Source organism: Leuciscus leuciscus (assembly GCF_965113295.1).
Source record: "Leuciscus leuciscus genome assembly, chromosome: 17".
Lineage (NCBI taxonomy): Eukaryota > Metazoa > Chordata > Actinopteri > Cypriniformes > Leuciscidae > Leuciscus > Leuciscus leuciscus.
Genome location: NC_138741.1, coordinates 1205453 through 1225000, shown reverse-complemented (window position 1 = coordinate 1225000; position 19548 = coordinate 1205453). Strand labels below are relative to the sequence as shown.

General features: G+C 49.1%; 1 protein-coding gene across 10 annotated transcripts in view; it reads left to right on the top strand.

The window, feature by feature from the left end:
- fancm (FA complementation group M) overlaps positions 1-19548 on the top strand; it is a 69879-nt gene that overhangs the window by 22665 nt on the left and 27666 nt on the right. For all 10 annotated transcript variants that reach the window (XR_014199082.1, XR_014199083.1, XR_014199084.1 and 7 more), the window contains exons 6-12: positions 4659-4791; positions 4868-4960; positions 5156-5248; positions 5362-5543; positions 5618-5824; positions 6858-7077; positions 8033-8184. Coding sequence is in view for 7 of the 10 variants with exons in the window: in XM_082142425.1 (XP_081998551.1) it covers positions 4659-4791; positions 4868-4960; positions 5156-5248; positions 5362-5543; positions 5618-5824; positions 6858-7077; positions 8033-8184 (1080 nt within the window). In the remaining 3 variants the exon portion in view is untranslated. The remainder of the gene's footprint in view (positions 1-4658; positions 4792-4867; positions 4961-5155; positions 5249-5361; positions 5544-5617; positions 5825-6857; positions 7078-8032; positions 8185-19548) is intronic.

Below are 19548 nucleotides of genomic sequence, written 5' to 3'. Positions count from 1 at the left end.
TAACCAACTCACTGCTCTAAACCGACTCACTGCACTGAACCCGACTCACTGCACTGAACTGACTCACTGCATTAAACTAACTCACTGCACTAACCGACTCACAGCTCTAAACCGACTCACTGCACTGAACCGACTCACCAAACCGATTCACTGTACTGCACTAACTCACTGCACTAACCGACTCACAGCTCTAAACCGACTCACTGCACTGAACCGACTCACCAAACCGATTCACTGTACTGAACTGACTCACTGCATTAAACCAACTCACTTCACTGAACCGACTCACCGAACCGATTCACTATACTGAACCGACTGACTGCACTGAACCGACTCACTGCATTAAACCAACTCACTGCACTAACCGACTCACTGCACTGAACTGACTCACTGCATTAAACCAACTCACTGCACTGAACTGACTCACTGAACCGACTCACCGAACCGATTCACTACACTGAACCGACTGATTGCATTAAACCGACTCACTGCACTGAACCGACTCACTGCTCTAAACCGACTCACTGCACTGAACCTCATTGCACTAACCGACTCACTGCTTTAAAGTAACAACATGTAACTTTTCAACCTTCATAATATATTTCCAAGACCCTTGTGATAGTACATCGACTTACAATAGGTTGAATGAGACGTCTGCCAGAGCCTGACGGGGTCTGTATCGCTTTTACTGGCACTATGTAACTTCGGGGTTCGGGTAGTAACCAGCGCTCAAAAAGAACTACAAAATTCGACTGCTTTACGGCATACGTCACTTCGCCCACCACTTCCTCAAATGTGGCCAACCAGCGCGTTTGTTTTCGTACGTCTGTTTTCGTCATGGCTGAAGCAGCAGCGAAACGTAAGAAGCCAAAGGTTTTGTCGGAGTAGAGTCGGAAGAGGAAAAGGGAGAGTGATAAACTGAAAGGCAGGACGAGGATCAATATGGGTCGAGCGTTTGCTCGCTGGCGTGAGCTTATGGAGGAGGAGAGTTACCAGACCGATGCTGACTTGGCCGTCATGCTGTTGAACTAGTAAGTAACTGTAAATTGCTTGCATACTATCTATAGTTTTTCTAATCTGTTGTCTGCCTGGCTACGTTACGGAAACTATCTGGTCCTCCATTTATTTATCTTCATGAATCAGCTAGTATATGAGCGAATTATCAATCTGGTAGCTAGTAAACACTAACATGGTAGTTTTAGATGGTTAGGATACTATCGCTATCATTCTCGTTCAGATTTGAGCATTGCAATCGACATGCAAATCGCAAATGTTTGAGTTAAAATGTTTAGTCTAATAAACATGTATAAATTATGAAAGGGGGAAGATTAATATTATCATTGCCCATATGAAAAAAACCTGCATGCTTCATATACAGTAACCGTAAATCATTTTACGACAGCGGTAATGGACAATTCCGCTTCCAACCTGTAGGGCGACCGCAGAGGAAAAGTTCCATGTTGTTGCTTTAAACCTCACTGCTTTTAACCGACTCACTGCACTAACCGACTCACTGCATTGAACCGACTCACTGCATTGAACCGACTCACTGCATTGAACCGACTCACTGCACTGAACCGACTCACTGCTCTAAACCGACTCACTGCACTGAACCTCATTGCACTAACCGACTCACTGCTTTAAACCTCACTGCACTGAACCGACTCACTGCTTTTAACCGACTTACTGCACTGAACCGACTCACTGCTCTAAACCGACTCACTGCTCTAAATCGACTCACTGCACTGAACCTCATTGCACTAACCGACTCACTGCTTTAAACCTCACTGCACTGAACCGACTCACTGCTTTTAACCGACTTACTGCACTGAACCGACTCACTGCTCTAAACCGACTCACTGCTCTAAACCGACTCACTGCACTGAACCTCATTGCACTAACCGACTCACTGCTTTAAACCTCACTGCACTGAACCGACTCACTGCTTTTAACCGACTCACTGCACTGAACCGACTCACTGGTCTAAACCGACTCACTCCTCTAAACCGACTCACTGCACTGAACCTCATTGCACTAACCGACTCACTGCTTTAAACCTCACTGCACTGAACCGACTCACTGCACTGAACCGACCCACTGGTCTAAACCGACTCACTGCACTGAACCTCATTGCACTAACCAACTCACTGCTTTAAACCTCACTGCACTGAACCTCATTGCACTAACCAACTCACTGCTTTAAACCTCACTGCACTGAACCGACTCACTGGTCTAAACCGACTCACTGCACTGAACCGACTCACTGCTCTAAACCGACTCACTGCTCTAAACCGACTCACTGCACTGAACCTCATTGCACTAACCGACTCACTGCTTTAAACCTCACTGCACTGAACCGACTCACTGCTTTTAACCGACTTACTGCACTGAACCGACTCACTGCTCTAAACCGACTCACTGCTCTAAACCGACTCACTGCACTGAACCTCATTGCACTAACCGACTCACTGCTTTAAACCTCACTGCACTGAACCGACTCACTGCTTTTAACCGACTCACTGCACTGAACCGACTCACTGGTCTAAACCGACTCACTCCTCTAAACCGACTCACTGCACTGAACCTCATTGCACTAACCGACTCACTGCTTTAAACCTCACTGCACTGAACCGACCCACTGGTCTAAACCGACTCACTGCACTAACCGACTCACAGCTCTAAACCGACTCACTGCACTGAACCGACTCACCAAACCGATTCACTGTACTGCACTAACTCACCGTTGAAAAGCGCCGGAAGCGAGTAGAACAACAATGGCGGAGAGATTAGAACGGTTGATTTTGTCAGTGTCAGAATGTACAATATTAGTATTAACTGCCCTAATAACGTTAGAAAATCATGAAAATAAAAAAATGACATGACAACTTATCGTTATAAATTCATTATTTATTTTATTAAAAGTTAAGAATTCAGGTTTGTTTATCAGTACCATAGTAACGCTAACTTCCGCTGGAATTGTCGGATAGGAACCGTCCGTTTCGCAAGAGTAAAATTTTTTTGAACGCATCCGGATTACCAACTGACATGATTTTTTTCGCACCGCACTCGTTCGGACCCGGTTCGGACCCATTCGCATGCGGTCTGCGAATCTCCATAGGAAATTAATGACTTTGGTCGTTTCGAAGCCGTATCGGAGCTGATTTCAACTGCCAGTGTGAAGGCGGCGTCACTGCACTGAACCGACTCACTGCTTTAAACCGACTCGCTGCACTGAACCGACTCACTGCACTGAACCGACTCGCTGGTCTAAACCGACTCACTGGTCTAAACCGACTCACTGCACTGAACCTCATTGCACTAACCAACTCACTGCTTTAAACCTCACTGCACTGAACCTCATTGCACTAACCAACTCACTGCTTTAAACCTCACTGCACTGAACCGACTCACTGGTCTAAACCGACTCACTGCACTGAACCGACTCACTGCTCTAAACCGACTCACTGCTCTAAACCGACTCACTGCACTGAACCTCATTGCACTAACCAACTCACTGCTTTAAACCTCATTGCACTAACCGACTCACTGCTTTAAACCTCACTGCACTGAACCTCATTGCTTGCACTAACTGACTCACTGCTTTAAACCTCACGCCGCCTTCACAGGCGAAATCAGCTCCGTAATACGCAATACGCGGACAGCGGACGTCGTACTACACGTTGAAAAGCGCCGGAAGCTTCGGAAGCGAGTAGAACAACAATGGCGGAGAGATTAGAACGGTTGATTTTGTCAGTGTCAGAATGTACAATATTAGTATTAACTGCCCTAATAACGTTAGAAAATCATGAAAATAAAAAAATGACATGACAACTTATCGTTATAAATTCATTATTTATTTTATTAAAAGTTAAGAATTCAGGTTTGTTTATCAGTACCATAGTAACGCTAACTTCCGCTGGAATTGTCGGATAGGAACCGTCCGTTTCGCAAGAGTAAAATTTTTTTGAACGCATCCGGATTACCAACTGACATGATTTTTTTCGCACCGCACTCGTTCGGACCCGGTTCGGACCCATTCGCATGCGGTCTGCGAATCTCCATAGGAAATTAATGACTTTGGTCGTTTCGAAGCCGTATCGGAGCTGATTTCAACTGCCAGTGTGAAGGCGGCGTCACTGCACTGAACCGACTCACTGCTTTAAACCGACTCGCTGCACTGAACCGACTCACTGCACTGAACCGACTCGCTGGTCTAAACCGACTCACTGCTTTAAACCTACTCGCTGCACTGAACCGACTCACTGGTCTAAACCGACTCACTGCACTGAACCGACTCACTGCTTTAAACCGACTCGCTGCACTGAACCGAGTCGCTGGTCTAAACCGACTCACTGCACTGAACCGACTCACTGCTTTAAACCAACTCGCTGCACTGAACCGACTCACTGCACTAAACCGACTCACTGCTTTAAACCAACTCGCTGCACTGAACCGACTCACTGGTCTAAATCGACTCACTGCACTGAACCGACTCACTGCTTTAAACCAACTCGCTGCACTGAACCGACTCACTAGTCTAAACCGACTCACTGGTCTAAACCGACTCACTGGTCTAAACCGACTCACTGCACGGAACCTCACTGCTTCAGTCCGTCACACTGCAGTGATCTGTAGATGAGTGTGTGTTCTGTCCTCAGGGGCCGCAGCAGGGGCCGATCGAGGGCGACTTCGCTCTCTGCATCAGTCTGTATCATGGCTATGAGTTACTGCAGCAGATGGGCATCAGATCGCTCTTCCTCTTCATTCAGAACATCTTCTGTGGACCCAAAGGTGCTCAGATACTCCTACACTGGTGCTAGTTAGCTGCTGATGCTCCTCACATCATTACGGCTTGTTGTTTTCTCAGAGTCGTCTCGAGCGAGGAACGAGCTTCAGAGGAGCCCAGTCTTCATGGAGCTCTACAGGGAAATGGAGACCATGTTCGCCACATCTAGCCGAGGTGATTAATGCTCTTCACTCAGTTACTTATTGTTTACTTATTTACTTATTGTTATTGAGCGTGTTACTTGGAAGTTCGTGTAAGACAAATCTGCGCAGAGTCATCATGATATATTAAATACAGCGTATCTGAAGCCCTGCATGTAAACGACGCCTGATTCTTCCTGATGTTCATGAGTGAGTGTGTCATCCGCAGGGCCTCAAGAGCCGTACGTCTACAGTCACCCCAAACTACAGAAGCTGGACGAGGTGGTGCTCCAGCACTTCCAGTCACGGGCCGAGAGCTCAGGTGAGATCATCCCGTCACCGGCGTGACCCCTGACCTGGGGGATGATGGGTCAGTGTTGTTCAGTGTGTGTGTGTCTCTCGCTGTGGCTGATGATTGTGTGATGATCGGGACAGACTCGAAGGCGGCCGCTGAGGTCAGCACACGTGTCATGATCTTCTCGTCCTTCCGTGAGAGCGTGCAGGAGATCGCAGAGATGTTGAACCGCCATCAGCCACTGGTGAAGGTCATGACCTTCATGGGTCAGGCGTCCGCTGGGAAAGGGGTTCGAGGATTCACGCAGAAAGAACAGCTGGAGGTATCAGTACTGATCCTCATATTAGACCACTTTAACGGGAAGCATGAATAGCCTCTTAAATGGTGTGTGTTCAGGTTGTGCGTCGGTTCCGCGAGGGCGGCTTCAACACGCTGGTGTCCACGTGTGTCGGCGAGGAGGGCCTGGACATCGGAGAGGTGGATCTCATCGTGTGTTTCGACGCTCAGAAGAGTCCGATCCGCCTGGTCCAGCGCATGGGCCGCACGGGACGCCGGAGACAGGGACGAATCGTGGTCATTCTGGCCGAGGGCCGAGAGGAGCGAGTGAGTGAACCTGCACGGCTCTTGTCCACGCTCATCTGTGTTCAGTGTGTTTGATGCTGCTGTTGCCAAAGCACTGGAGTTGGACTGTTTGAAACTTGAAGACGGACACATTTATGAAGAGGCACTTGAAAAGTGCTTGACTTATTTAAATACAATATATATGAAATTAACCCCCCCCCCCAAAAAACACAAATACAATCTTTTCACGCATAATTACCACACCAGGCCGTCTATTAAACCCCCATCAGATACGAAGTATGCCAAAAAATTATAATATAAAATATTATTTATTGGACAATAATAGCCATTATAAACTTTGTATTTAATATATATAATTAAAATAAGTTGTAAGTTGTACTTTGGATGCCTTATATCTGTAACTTGAGTTTAAAAAATCCTGAAGATATTGTTTGATAAGTGAGATCTCTGATTGTTCCTTGAAATCCAAAAAAGTAGAGCTTGAAAAGTCCTGGAATTTCATTTTACAGTTTCTGTACGAACCCTGATCGCTCCAGTTCTTCTCTATATCAGTGTCAGTGTTCCTGAACTCCTTGTCTCTTGAGTTTCTTCCGGGAACGAACACGTCACAATATTCCTCATTTACATCATTAATACGCTGAATAAAGGGGCGGGGCCTGGTTGAGTGAGTTAGTAGTGTGTTAAACTGGCGGTTATGGTAAGGGGCGGGACATTTCCACTCGAAGCGCTCGACCAATCACAACACACTGCTCCAGCCGACCAATCAGAGCACAGTGTGCTTTTCAGGAGGAGGGGCCTCATAGAGACAGGAAGTAAACAGAGCGTTACTGACAGACTGGGAAGAGAGGAGCCGCAACAATGGAGAATATGAGGAGAATAATCAACATTTAAGTTCTAGTAGAGCCAAAGTCAAGTCAAGTCAAGTTTATTTGTATAGCGCTTTTCACAATACAGATTGTATCAAAGCAGCTTCACAGTAAAAACACCTCATCAAGAGCATACTGTGGCCTCTTTAGCATATCATAGCATTAATAAACCTCTCGCTCTCTTGCAGACGTATAACCAGAGCCAGAGCAACCGGCGCAGCATAAACAAGAGCATCATGGGAAACAAGCACAGTTTCCAGATGTTTCCTCACAGTCCCCGTATGCTGCCGGCGGGCGTCACTCCGACGCTCCACAAGATGCTCATCAGCGTCGGTCAGTTCGAGCAGAAAGAGGCCGGCCGACGCTCCTCGAGGGGTCTACGCTCATCACTGAGTCTTCAGACGGCGGGTATGCTCGCAGAGTCTCTCTGGATCTGAGTGTTAACCTCACAGAAGATTGTTTGGTTTATGGTTGAAACATGAAAACACTTTACAATAAGTCAAGTCAAGTCAAGTTTATTTGTATAGCGCTTTTCACAATACAGATTGTATCAAAGCAGCTTCACAGTATTAAATTAAAATAATACAACAAAGTTTGTTTCAAGAGGAATTTATTGATTGATAAAATTAGATTAAATATCCCCAAAATATCCCCAACTGAGCAAGCCAAAGGCAACAGTGGCAAGGAACCGAAAAACTCCATCAAGGTCTCATTAGTCAACATTAGTTAATCACTGTGAGCTAACATGAACTAACAATGAACAATTGTATTTTCCCTCTTCATCTCTGTAACACATCTTTCCCTGTAACACATCTTTCCCTCGTGGGTCAAAATGACCTGAAGCCCTAACATTTAACTTTTGAGTCCAGAAAGCTTATTTTATTTCATATGGAGATTTTTTTAAAAAAATTTTTTAATTTTTTTTAATTTACCTTTAAACTACTAGATTTGATCAATAAATAATAAATAAATAGTAATTTAAGCAGATTCCTCACATTCTTTCAACTTATATTCAAAATAACTCACAATTTCATGCATAACCCTTTTAATTCAGCTCAAAATATCTTACATTGTGTGTCTTTGACCTCTTGTGGAATATAATAATATAAGATGATATTTCCTGACTCTAGATGGCTTTATAGCTCTATATGGAGTAAATGAGCTGTTCCTCTGGGTCCTAAAGTCAGTTCTCTTCAGTGTGCATTCAGATACACATGTAGTATTTTTATGTTTTTCTATGTGTACTGAAGCATTCCTCGCATTTTAATTGATGAACACTCAATTTTTAAACATGTTTGAAAAATGAGTTTGGGGTCAGAAAGACCCGAGGGAAGGACTGGCCAGCATCTCTTGTGTCCTGCAGGAGGAGAGCAGGCGTGTGTGAAGGACGAGGGGTTTCTGAGCGCAGCTGAAGAGGTCGTGTGGAGGTCAACCATGAGGCTGGGAGAGGATGAAGCTCAGCCTGTGTTCAGACCAGCGTCTCTGCTGACCTTCAGTGACCCGCCGTCAGAGCAGGTGAACATCAGCGCTGTGTTTCACTCCCAACATCAGTGTGTTCACGGCTCTGATGAACGACACCACCTCGGCCTGAGTTTAAGATTTATGTGTTTGACTTACAGCTTTAACATTAAAGGAGTCGTTCACTTCAGAACTAAAACCTCCTGATGATTTACTCTCCTCCTCGTCATCCAAGATGTTCATGTGTTTCTGTCTTCAGTGGAAAAGAAATGAAGGTTTTTGAGGAAAACACTCCAGGATGTTCCTCCATATAGTGTCTTCAATGGAGTCCAACGGGTCGAAGGTCCAGATGTGAGTTTCAGTGCAGCTTCAAAGTCTCGACACGATCCAGCCGAGGAATAAGAATCTTATCTAGACAAACCAGCCCACATTTTATAACAGAAATAAACATTTATATACTTTTAACCACTAATGCTGGTCTTGCACGTCCACCACTTCACGCATTACGTAATCGAGTCACTATATGGAGAAAATCCTGGAGTGTTTTCCTCAAAAACCTTCATTTCTTTTCCACTGAAGAAAGAAACACATGAACATCTTGGATGACGAGGAGGAGAGTAAACTATCAGGAGGTTTTAGTTCTGAAGTGAACTACTCCTAATGCTTTAACTAATAACCTTAATGTGATTCATATTTATCAGTTCTGCTTGACTGCATCACATGAGGTTTATTAGTTCTTTTTAAAACTGGCCAAATGGATGGAAATTTCAAATACATAAATCTTAAATTTCGGCCTGAATATTGTGTGTGTGCAGGAGCCGAGTGTTTTGGGGCCTAAATGTTGTGTGTGTGTGTGTGTGCAGGAGCCGAGTGTTTCGGGGCCTAAATGTTGTGTGTGTGTGTGTGCAGGAGCCGAGTGTTTCGGGGTCTGAATGTTGTGTGTGTGTGTGTGCAGGAGCCGAGTGTTTTTCGGGGCCTGAATGTTGTGTGTGTGTGAGTGTGCAGGAGCCGAGTGTTTCGGGGCCTAAATGTTGTGTGTGTGTGTGTGCAGGAGCCGAGTGTTTTTCGGGGCCTGAATGTTGTGTGTGTGTGTGTCTGCAGGAGCCGAGTGTTTCGGGGCCTAAATGTTGTGTGTGTGTGTGCAGGAGCCGAGTGTTTCGGGGCCTAAATGTTGTGTGTGTGTGTGTGTGCAGGAGCCGAGTGTTTCGGGGCCTAAATGTTGTGTGTGTGTGTGCAGGAGCCGAGTGTTTCGGGGCCTAAATGTTGTGTGTGTGTGAGTGTGCAGGAGCCGAGTGTTTCGGGGCCTAAATGTTGTGTGTGTGTGTGTCTGCAGGAGCCGAGTGTTTCGGGGCCTAAATGTTGTGTGTGTGTGTGCAGGAGCCGAGTGTTTCGGGGCCTAAATGTTGTGTGTGTGTGTGTGTGCAGGAGCCGAGTGTTTCGGGGCCTAAATGTTGTGTGTGTGTGTGTGCAGGAGCCGAGTGTTTCGGGGCCTAAATGTTGTGTGTGTGTGTGTGCAGGAGCCGAGTGTTTTTCGGGGCCTGAATGTTGTGTGTGTGTGAGTGTGCAGGAGCCGAGTGTTTCGGGGCCTAAATGTTGTGTGTGTGTGCAGGAGCCGAGTGTTTCGGGGCCTAAATGTTGTGTGTGTGTGTGTGCAGGAGCCGAGTGTTTTTCGGGGCCTGAATGTTGTGTGTGTGTGTGTGCAGGAGCCGAGTGTTTCGGGGCCTAAATGTTGTGTGTGTGTGTGTGCAGGAGCCGAGTGTTTTTCGGGGCCTAAATGTTGTGTGTGTGTGTGTGCAGGAGCCGAGTGTTTCGGGGCCTAAATGTTGTGTGTGTGTGTGTGCAGGAGCCGAGTGTTTTTCGGGGCCTGAATGTTGTGTGTGTGTGAGTGTGCAGGAGCCGAGTGTTTCGGGGCCTAAATGTTGTGTGTGTGTGTGTGTGCAGGAGCCGAGTGTTTCGGGGCCTAAATGTTGTGTGTGTGTGTGTGCAGGAGCCGAGTGTTTTTCGGGGCCTGAATGTTGTGTGTGTGTGTGTGCAGGAGCCGAGTGTTTCGGGGCCTAAATGTTGTGTGTGTGTGCAGGAGCCGAGTGTTTCGGGGCCTAAATGTTGTGTGTGTGCAGGAGCCGAGTGTTTTTCGGGGCCTGAATGTTGTGTGTGTGTGAGTGTGCAGGAGCCGAGTGTTTCGGGGCCTAAATGTTGTGTGTGTGTGTGTGTGCAGGAGCCGAGTGTTTCGGGGCCTAAATGTTGTGTGTGTGTGTGTGCAGGAGCCGAGTGTTTCGGGGCCTAAATGTTGTGTGTGTGTGTGTGCAGGAGCCGAGTGTTTCGGGGCCTAAATGTTGTGTGTGTGTGTGTGTGCAGGAGCCGAGTGTTTCGGGGCCTAAATGTTGTGTGTGTGTGAGTGCAGGAGCCGAGTGTTTCGGGGCCTAAATGTTGTGTGTGTGTGCAGGAGCCAAGTGTTTCGGGGCCTAAATGTTGTGTGTGTGTGTGTGTGCAGGAGCCGAGTGTTTCGGGGCCTAAATGTTGTGTGTGTGTGCAGGAGCCGAGTGTTTCGGGGCCTAAATGTTGTGTGTGTGTGTGTGTGCAGGAGCCGAGAGTTTCGGGGCCTAAATGTTGTGTGTGTGTGTGTGCAGGAGCCGAGTGTTTCGGGGCCTAAATGTTGTGTGTGTGTGTGCAGGAGCCGAGTGTTTCGGGGCCTAAATGTTGTGTGTGTGTGTGTGCAGGAGCCGAGTGTTTCGGGGCCTAAATGTTGTGTGTGTGTGTGTGTGCAGGAGCCGAGTGTTTCGGGGCCTAAATGTTGTGTGTGTGTGTGTGTGTGTGTGTGCAGGAGCCGAGTGTTTCGGGGCCTGAATGTTGTGTGTGTGTGTGTGCAGGAGCCGAGTGTTTCGGGGCCTAAATGTTGTGTGTGTGTGTGTGCAGGAGCCGAGTGTTTCGGGGCCTAAATGTTGTGTGTGTGTGTGTGCAGGAGCCGAGTGTTTCGGGGCCTGAATGTTGTGTGGTGTGTGTGTGTGTGTGTGCAGGAGCCGAGTGTTTCGGGGCCTGAATGTTGTGTGTGTGTGTGTGTGTGTGTGTGTGTGAGTGCAGGAGCCGAGTGTTTCGGGGCCTGAATGTTGTGTGTGTGTGTGTGCAGGAGCCGAGTGTTTCGGGGCCTGAATGTGTGTGTGTGTGTGCAGGAGCCGAGTGTTTCGGGGCCTGAATGTTGTGTGTGTGCAGGAGCCGAGTGTTTCGGGGCCTGAATGTTGTGTGTGTGTGTGTGTGCAGGAGCCGAGTGTTTCGGGGCCTGAATGTTGTGTGTGTGTGTGTGCAGGAGCCGAGTGTTTCGGGGCCTAAATGTTGTGTGTGTGTGTGTGTGTGTGCAGGAGCCGAGTGTTTCGGGGCCTGAATGTTGTGTGTGTGTGTGTGCAGGAGCCGAGTGTTTCGGGGCCTGAATGTTGTGTGTGTGTGTGCAGGAGCCGAGTGTTTCGGGGCCTGAATGTTGTGTGTGTGTGTGTGTGCAGGAGCCGAGTGTTTCGGGGCCTGAATGTTGTGTGTGTGTGCAGGAGCCAAGTGTTTCGGGGCCTGAATGTTGTGTGTGTGTGTGTGTGCAGGAGCCGAGTGTTTCGGGGCCTGAATGTTGTGTGTGTGTGTGTGCAGGAGCCGAGTGTTTCGGGGCCTAAATGGTGTGTGTGTGTGTGTGTGTGTGTGTGAGTGCAGGAGCCGAGTGTTTCGGGGCCTGAATGTTGTGTGTGTGTGTGTGTGTGTGTGTGAGTGCAGGAGCCGAGTGTTTCGGGGCCTGAATGTTGTGTGTGTGTGTGTGTGTGTGTGTGTGTGCAGGAGCCGAGTGTTTCGGGGCCTAAATGTTGTGGTTGTGTGTGTGTGTGTGTGTGTGTGCAGGAGCCAAGTGTTTCAGGGCCTGAATGTTGTGTGTGTGTGTGTGCAGGAGCCGAGTATTTCGGGGCCTGAATGTTGTGTGTGTGTGTGTGTGTGCAGGAGCCGAGTGTTTCGGGGCCTAAATGTTGTGTGTGTGTGTGTGCAGGAGCCGAGTGTTTCGGGGCCTGAATGTTGTGTGTGTGTGTGTGTGAGTGCAGGAGCCGAGTGTTTCGGGGCCTGAATGTTGTGTGTGTGTGTGTGTGCAGGAGCCGAGTGTTTCGGGGCCTGAATGTTGTGTGTGTGTGTGTGTGCAGGAGCCGAGTGTTTCGGGGCCTAAATGGTGTGTGTGTGTGTGTGCAGGAGCCGAGTGTTTCGGGGCCTAAATGTTGTGTGTGTGTGTGTGCAGGAGCCGAGTGTTTCGGGGCCTAAATGGTGTGTGTGTGTGTGTGCAGGAGCCGAGTGTTTCGGGGCCTAAATGGTGTGTGTGTGTGTGTGCAGGAGCCGAGTGTTTCGGGGCCTAAATGTTGTGTGTGTGTGTGCAGGAGCCGAGTGTTTCGGGGCCTGAATGTTGTGTGTGTGTGTGTGCAGGAGCCGAGTGTTTCGGGGCCTGAATGTTGTGTGTGTGTGTGTGCAGGAGCCGAGTGTTTCGGGGCCTGAATGTTGTGTGTGAGTGTGTGTGCAGGAGCCGAGTTTTTCGGGGCCTAAATGGTGTGTGTGTGTGTGTGCAGGAGCCGAGTGTTTCGGGGCCTAAATGTTGTGTGTTTGTGTGTGCAGGAGCTGAGTGTTTCGGGGCCTAAATGGTGTGTGTGTGTGTGTGTGCAGGAGCCGAGTGTTTCGGGGCCTAAATGGTGTGTGTGTGTGTGTGTGTGTGCAGGAGCCGAGTGTTTCGGGGCCTAAATGTTGTGTGTGTGTGTGTGCAGGAGCCGAGTGTTTCGGGGCCTAAATGTTGTGTGTGTGTGCAGGAGCCGAGTGTTTCGGGGCCTAAATGTTGTGTGTGTGTGCAGGAGCCGAGTGTTTCGGGGCCTGAATGTTGTGTGTGTGTGCAGGAGCCGAGTGTTTCGGGGCCTAAATGTTGTGTGTGTGTGCAGGAGCCGAGTGTTTCGGGGCCTGAATGTTGTGTGTGTGTGTGTGTGCAGGAGCCGAGTGTTTCGGGGCCTAAATGGTGTGTGTGTGTGTGTGTGCAGGAGCCGAGTGTTTCGGGGCCTAAATGTTGTGTGTGTGTGTGTGCAGGAGCCGAGTGTTTCGGGGCCTGAATGTTGTGTGTGAGTGTGCAGGAGCCGAGTGTTTCGGGGCCTGAATGTTGTGTGTGAGTGTGTGTGCAGGAGCCGAGTGTTTCGGGGCCTGAATGTTGTGTGTGTGTGTGTGCAGGAGCCGAGTGTTTCGGGGCCTAAATGTTGTGTGTGTGTGTGCAGGAGCCGAGTGTTTCGGGGCCTAAATGTTGTGTGTGTGTGTGCAGGAGCCGAGTGTTTCGGGGCCTAAATGTTGTGTGTGTGTGTGCAGGAGCCGAGTGTTTCGGGGCCTGAATGTTGTGTGTGAGTGTGTGTGCAGGAGCCGAGTGTTTCGGGGCCTGAATGTTGTGTGTGTGTGTGCAGGAGCCGAGTGTTTCGGGGCCTAAATGTTGTGTGTGTGTGTGTGCAGGAGCCGAGTGTTTCGGGGCCTGAATGTTGTGTGTGTGTGTGAGTGTGTGTGCAGGAGCCGAGTGTTTCGGGGCCTGAATGTTGTGTGTGTGTGAGTGCAGGAGCCGAGTGTTTCGGGGCCTGAATGTTGTGTGTGTGTGTGTGTGCAGGAGCCGAGTGTTTCGGGGCCTGAATGTTGTGTGTGTGTGTGTGTGCAGGAGCCGAGTGTTTCGGGGCCTAAATGTTGTGTGTGTGTGTGCAGGAGCCGAGTGTTTCGGGGCCTGAATGTTGTGTGTGTGTGTGTGTGCAGGAGCCGAGTGTTTCGGGGCCTGAATGTTGTGTGTGTGTGTGTGTGTGCAGGAGCCGAGTGTTTCGGGGCCTAAATGTTGTGTGTGTGTGTGCAGGAGCCGAGTGTTTCGGGGCCTGAATGTTGTGTGTGTGTGTGTGTGCAGGAGCCGAGTGTTTCGGGGCCTAAATGTTGTGTGTGTGTGTGTGCAGGAGCCGAGTGTTTCGGGGCCTAAATGTTGTGTGTGTGTGTGAGTGTGTGTGCAGGAGCCGAGTGTTTCGGGGCCTAAATGTTGTGTGTGTGTGTGTGTGTGTGTGCAGGAGCCGAGTGTTTCGGGGCCTAAATGTTGTTTGTGTGTGTGTGTGTGCAGGAGCCGAGTGTTTCGGGGCCTGAATGTTGTGTGTGTGTGTGTGTGTGCAGGAGCCGAGTGTTTCGGGGCCTGAATGTTGTGTGTGTGTGTGTGTGTGCAGGAGCCGAGTGTTTCGGGGCCTAAATGTTGTGTGTGTGTGTGTGCAGGAGCCGAGTGTTTCGGGGCCTGAATGTTGTGTGTGTGTGTGTGTGTGCAGGAGCCGAGTGTTTCGGGGCCTTAAAGTTTGTGTGTGTTAGGGATGGGACGATTACCAGTTTCATGATAAACCACGATAAAATGTACTGACGGTTAGTAATATCGTTTAAAATTTAATTATCATTAAAACCGTGTTTGATTATCGTGATTTTAGATCCTGTTCAGCCAGCAACAGTCTGACGCAGGCGCAGCGCGCAATGTTATTTTTTTTTTATTCAAGAAGGAATTGCGGAAGGCAGTGACCGTGCTCGGGAGATTTTTCAGCCTTTTAAAAGAACCAGTTCTGATGTGTGGTCATATTTTGGCTTTAACAAAAGTCCAGAGGGAAACTTAATCGAGGATGGTCACCCTGTCAGCAGAACATGCACAAGAAAAAGTCGCTGCAATAGGGGGAAACTTCAGATCTGCCGAGTCCTCTTGTGTGACCATCACCGACTGTTGTATAGCGAACGCAAGTTAACTTTGACCTCAATACCAAAACTACGTCTGGGAAATAATTGGGCATGAAATGTTGTTTTAAGTTGAACTATTTTATATCAATAAACGTGAGGCTTCCGCAAAGAAAAGTTCGCAGCAAGTGGCTTAGCCAAAGACGAACGAACGAACAAGTTCAAACAAGACTATTAAGAGTGACATTTAAGGGATACTAATTTATATTCAATATACACTTATTACACCGATTTTTTTTTTTTTTTTACCACATAGGCTAATTACGGGGACATTGAATTGGGATTAATGTTTTCTTACCTTTTTATAAATCATGTACAGCGTACAAAACAATCGTTCAGACAAGATGATCACAACAATATTATCAAACTCTGTAAACAATAAATCAACTCTGATTTATTAATTTTCAATACAATTAAAAACGGAGACACAAGACGGCAAGTTGTATTTAAATGAAACGAGAGAGCGCGTCCATTGTGATACATGGTGTAACGTCTGTCAGAGAGTTTGAAGTCTGCCCAGATGAAGAATACAAGACAAGACAGTGCAAATGAACTGGTAGTTCCACGAGACTTTTATAGATGTTTTCTCTCAGTTAAGCACACTCTTCACATACATGTCGAAGAGCGAATGTTAAAAGGGAAAAGAAAACTCTAAAACATGCTACAAATCAAAGTAAACACATTATAATAAAACAACGGTCAGCAGTAGAGCGGTCATCTTCCTCTTTGCGTGATCAATCTCACTCTCACTGTGCGTGCGCGCTCACATAAAAACAGCATACATACAATAACGTACACCATAGAAGAAGTTATCTTAAAGGCACATCCACATTCATGTCATGAACACTACTTAACACTAGGTGGCCGTTACAATGCATGTGCGCGGTCTTATAATGCGTTGCTATTGACAACCGTCATTATAAGGAAGGAAATGCTTTAAAAAGTGCATAGAGCTGCTTGTTTTATTTTTTGTTTGTTGATTTTCAAATATAAAACTTGTTGAAATGTCTTCAGTGTGAGCATCAACTCTTTTTGAACACTTTCATCTCGTTTTAACAAAACCGTGATAATATTGATAATCGCGATAATTTTGGTCACTATTATCGTGATATTAAATTTTCATACCGTCCCATCCCTAGTGTGTGTGTGAGTGCAGGAGCCAAGTGTTTCGGGGCCTGAATGTTGTGTGTGTGTGTGTGCAGGAGCCGAGTGTTTCGGGGCCTGAATGTTGTGTGTGTGTGTGTGCAGGAGCCGAGTGTTTCGGGGCCTGAATGTTGTGTGTGTGTGTGTGCAGGAGCCGAGTGTTTCGGGGCCTGAATGTTGTGTGTGTGTGTGTGTGTGTGTGCAGGAGCCGAGTGTTTCGGGGCCTGAATGTTGTGTGTGTGTGTGTGCAGGAGCCGAGTGTTTCGGGGCCTGAATGTTGTGTGTGTGTGTGTGCAGGAGCCGAGTGTTTCGGGGCCTGAATGTTGTGTGTGTGTGTGTGTGTGTGCAGGAGCCGAGTGTTTCGGGGCCTGAATGTTGTGTGTGTGTGTGTGTGTGTGCAGGAGCCGAGTGTTTCGGGGCCTAAATGTTGTGTGTGTGTGTGTGTGTGTGTGCAGGAGCCGAGTGTTTCGGGGCCTAAATGTTGTGTGTGTGTGTGTGTGCAGGAGCCGAGTGTTTCGGGGCCTAAATGTTGTGTGTGTGTGCAGGAGCCGAGTGTTTCGGGGCCTAAATGTTGTTTGTGTGTGTGTGTGCAGGAGCCGAGTGTTTCGGGGCCTAAATGTTGTGTGTGTGTGTGTGCAGGAGCCGAGTGTTTCGGGGCCTAAATGTTGTGTGTGTGTGTGTGTGTGCAGGAGCCGAGTGTTTCGGGGCCTAAATGTTGTGTGTGTGTGTGTGCAGGAGCCGAGTGTTTCGGGGCCTAAATGTTGTGTGTGTGTGTGTGCAGGAGCCGAGTGTTTCGGGGCCTAAATGTTGTGTGTGTGTGTGTGCAGGAGCCGAGTGTTTCGGGGCCTAAATGTTGTGTGTGTGCAGGAGCCGAGTGTTTCGGGGCCTAAATGTTGTGTGTGTGTGAGTGCAGGAGCCGAGTGTTTCGGGGCCTGAATGTTGTGTGTGTGTGTGTGCAGGAGCCGAGTGTTTCGGGGCCTAAATGTTGTGTGTGTGTGTGTGCAGGAGCCGAGTGTTTCGGGGCCTAAATGTTGTGTGTGTGTGTGTGCAGGAGCCGAGTGTTTCGGGGCCTGAATGTTGTGTGTGTGTGTGTGTGTGTGTGTGTGTGCAGGAGCCGAGTGTTTCGGGGCCTGAATGTTGTGTGTGTGTGTGTGTGTGTGTGTGAGTGCAGGAGCCGAGTGTTTCGGGGCCTGAATGTTGTGTGTGTGTGTGTGCAGGAGCCGAGTGTTCCGGGGCCTGAATGTGTGTGTGTGTGTGCAGGAGCCGAGTGTTTCGGGGCCTGAATGTTGTGTGTGTGTGTGTGCAGGAGCCGAGTGTTTCGGGGCCTGAATGTTGTGTGTGTGTGTGTGCAGGAGCCGAGTGTTTCGGGGCCTGAATGTTGTGTGTGTGCAGGAGCCGAGTGTTTCGGGGCCTGAATGTTGTGTGTGTGTGTGTGTGCAGGAGCCGAGTGTTTCGGGGCCTGAATGTTGTGTGTGTGCAGGAGCCGAGTGTTTCGGGGCCTGAATGTTGTGTGTGTGTGTGTGTGCAGGAGCCGAGTGTTTCGGGGCCTGAATGTTGTGTGTGTGTGTGTGCAGGAGCCGAGTGTTTCGGGGCCTAAATGGTGTGTGTGTGTGTGTGTGTGTGTGTGAGTGCAGGAGCCGAGTGTTTCGGGGCCTGAATGTTGTGTGTGTGTGTGTGAGTGCAGGAGCCGAGTGTTTCGGGGCCTGAATGTTGTGTGTGTGTGTGTGTGTGTGTGTGTGAGTGCAGGAGCCGAGTGTTTCGGGGCCTGAATGTTGTGTGTGTGTGTGTGTGTGTGTGTGTGTGCAGGAGCCGAGTGTTTCGGGGCCTAAATGTTGTGGTTGTTTGTGTGTGTGTGTGTGTGTGTGTGCAGGAGCCAAGTGTTTCAGGGCCTGAATGTTGTGTGTGTGTGTGTGCAGGAGCCGAGTGTTTCGGGGCCTAAATGTTGTGTGTGTGTGCAGGAGCCGAGTATTTCGGGGCCTGAATGTTGTGTGTGTGTGTGTGTGTGCAGGAGCCGAGTGTTTCGGGGCCTAAATGTTGTGTGTGTGTGTGTGTGCAGGAGCCGAGTGTTTCGGGGCCTGAATGTTGTGTGTGTGTGTGTGTGTGAGTGCAGGAGCCGAGTGTTTCGGGGCCTGAATGTTGTGTGTGTGTGTGTGTGCAGGAGCCGAGTGTTTCGGGGCCTGAATGTTGTGTGTGTGTGTGTGTGCAGGAGCCGAGTGTTTCGGGGCCTAAATGGTGTGTGTGTGTGTGTGCAGGAGCCGAGTGTTTCGGGGCCTAAATGTTGTGTGTGTGTGTGTGCAGGAGCCGAGTGTTTCGGGGCCTAAATGGTGTGTGTGTGTGTGTGCAGGAGCCGAGTGTTTCGGGGCCTAAATGGTGTGTGTGTGTGTGTGCAGGAGCCGAGTGTTTCGGGGCCTAAATGTTGTGTGTGTGTGTGCAGGAGCCGAGTGTTTCGGGGCCTGAATGTTGTGTGTGTGTGTGTGCAGGAGCCGAGTGTTTCGGGGCCTGAATGTTGTGTGTGTGTGTGCAGGAGCCGAGTGTTTCGGGGCCTGAATGTTGTGTGTGTGTGTGTGCAGGAGCCGAGTGTTTCGGGGCCTGAATGTTGTGTGTGAGTGTGTGTGCAGGAGCCGAGTTTTTCGGGGCCTAAATGGTGTGTGTGTGTGTGTGCAGGAGCCGAGTGTTTCGGGGCCTAAATGTTGTGTGTGTGTGTGTGCAGGAGCCGAGTGTTTCGGGGCCTAAATGGTGTGTGTGTGTGTGTGTGCAGGAGCCGAGTGTTTCGGGGCCTAAATGGTGTGTGTGTGTGCAGGAGCCGAGTGTTTCGGGGCCTGAATGTTGTGTGTGAGTGTGTGTGCAGGAGCCGAGTTTTTCGGGGCCTAAATGGTGTGTGTGTGTGTGTGCAGGAGCCGAGTGTTTCGGGGCCTAAATGTTGTGTGTGTGTGTGTGCAGGAGCCGAGTGTTTCGGGGCCTAAATGTTGTGTGTGTGTGTGTGCAGGAGCCGAGTGTTTCGGGGCCTAAATGTTGTGTGTGTGTGTGCAGGAGCCGAGTGTTTCGGGGCCTAAATGTTGTGTGTGTGTGCAGGAGCCGAGTGTTTCGGGGCCTGAATGTTGTGTGTGTGTGCAGGAGCCGAGTGTTTCGGGGCCTAAATGTTGTGTGTGTGTGTGTGTGCAGGAGCCGAGTGTTTCGGGGCCTAAATGTTGTGTGTGTGTGTGTGCAGGAGCCGAGTGTTTCGGGGCCTAAATGTTGTGTGTGTGTGCAGGAGCCGAGTGTTTCGGGGCCTGAATGTTGTGTGTGTGTGCAGGAGCCGAGTGTTTCGGGGCCTGAATGTTGTGTGTGTGTGTGTGTGTGTGCAGGAGCCGAGTGTTTCGGGGCCTAAATGGTGTGTGTGTGTGTGTGTGCAGGAGCCGAGTGTTTCGGGGCCTAAATGTTGTGTGTGTGTGTGTGCAGGAGCCGAGTGTTTCGGGGCCTAAATGTTGTGTGTGTGTGTGCAGGAGCCGAGTGTTTCGGGGCCTAAATGTTGTGTGTGTG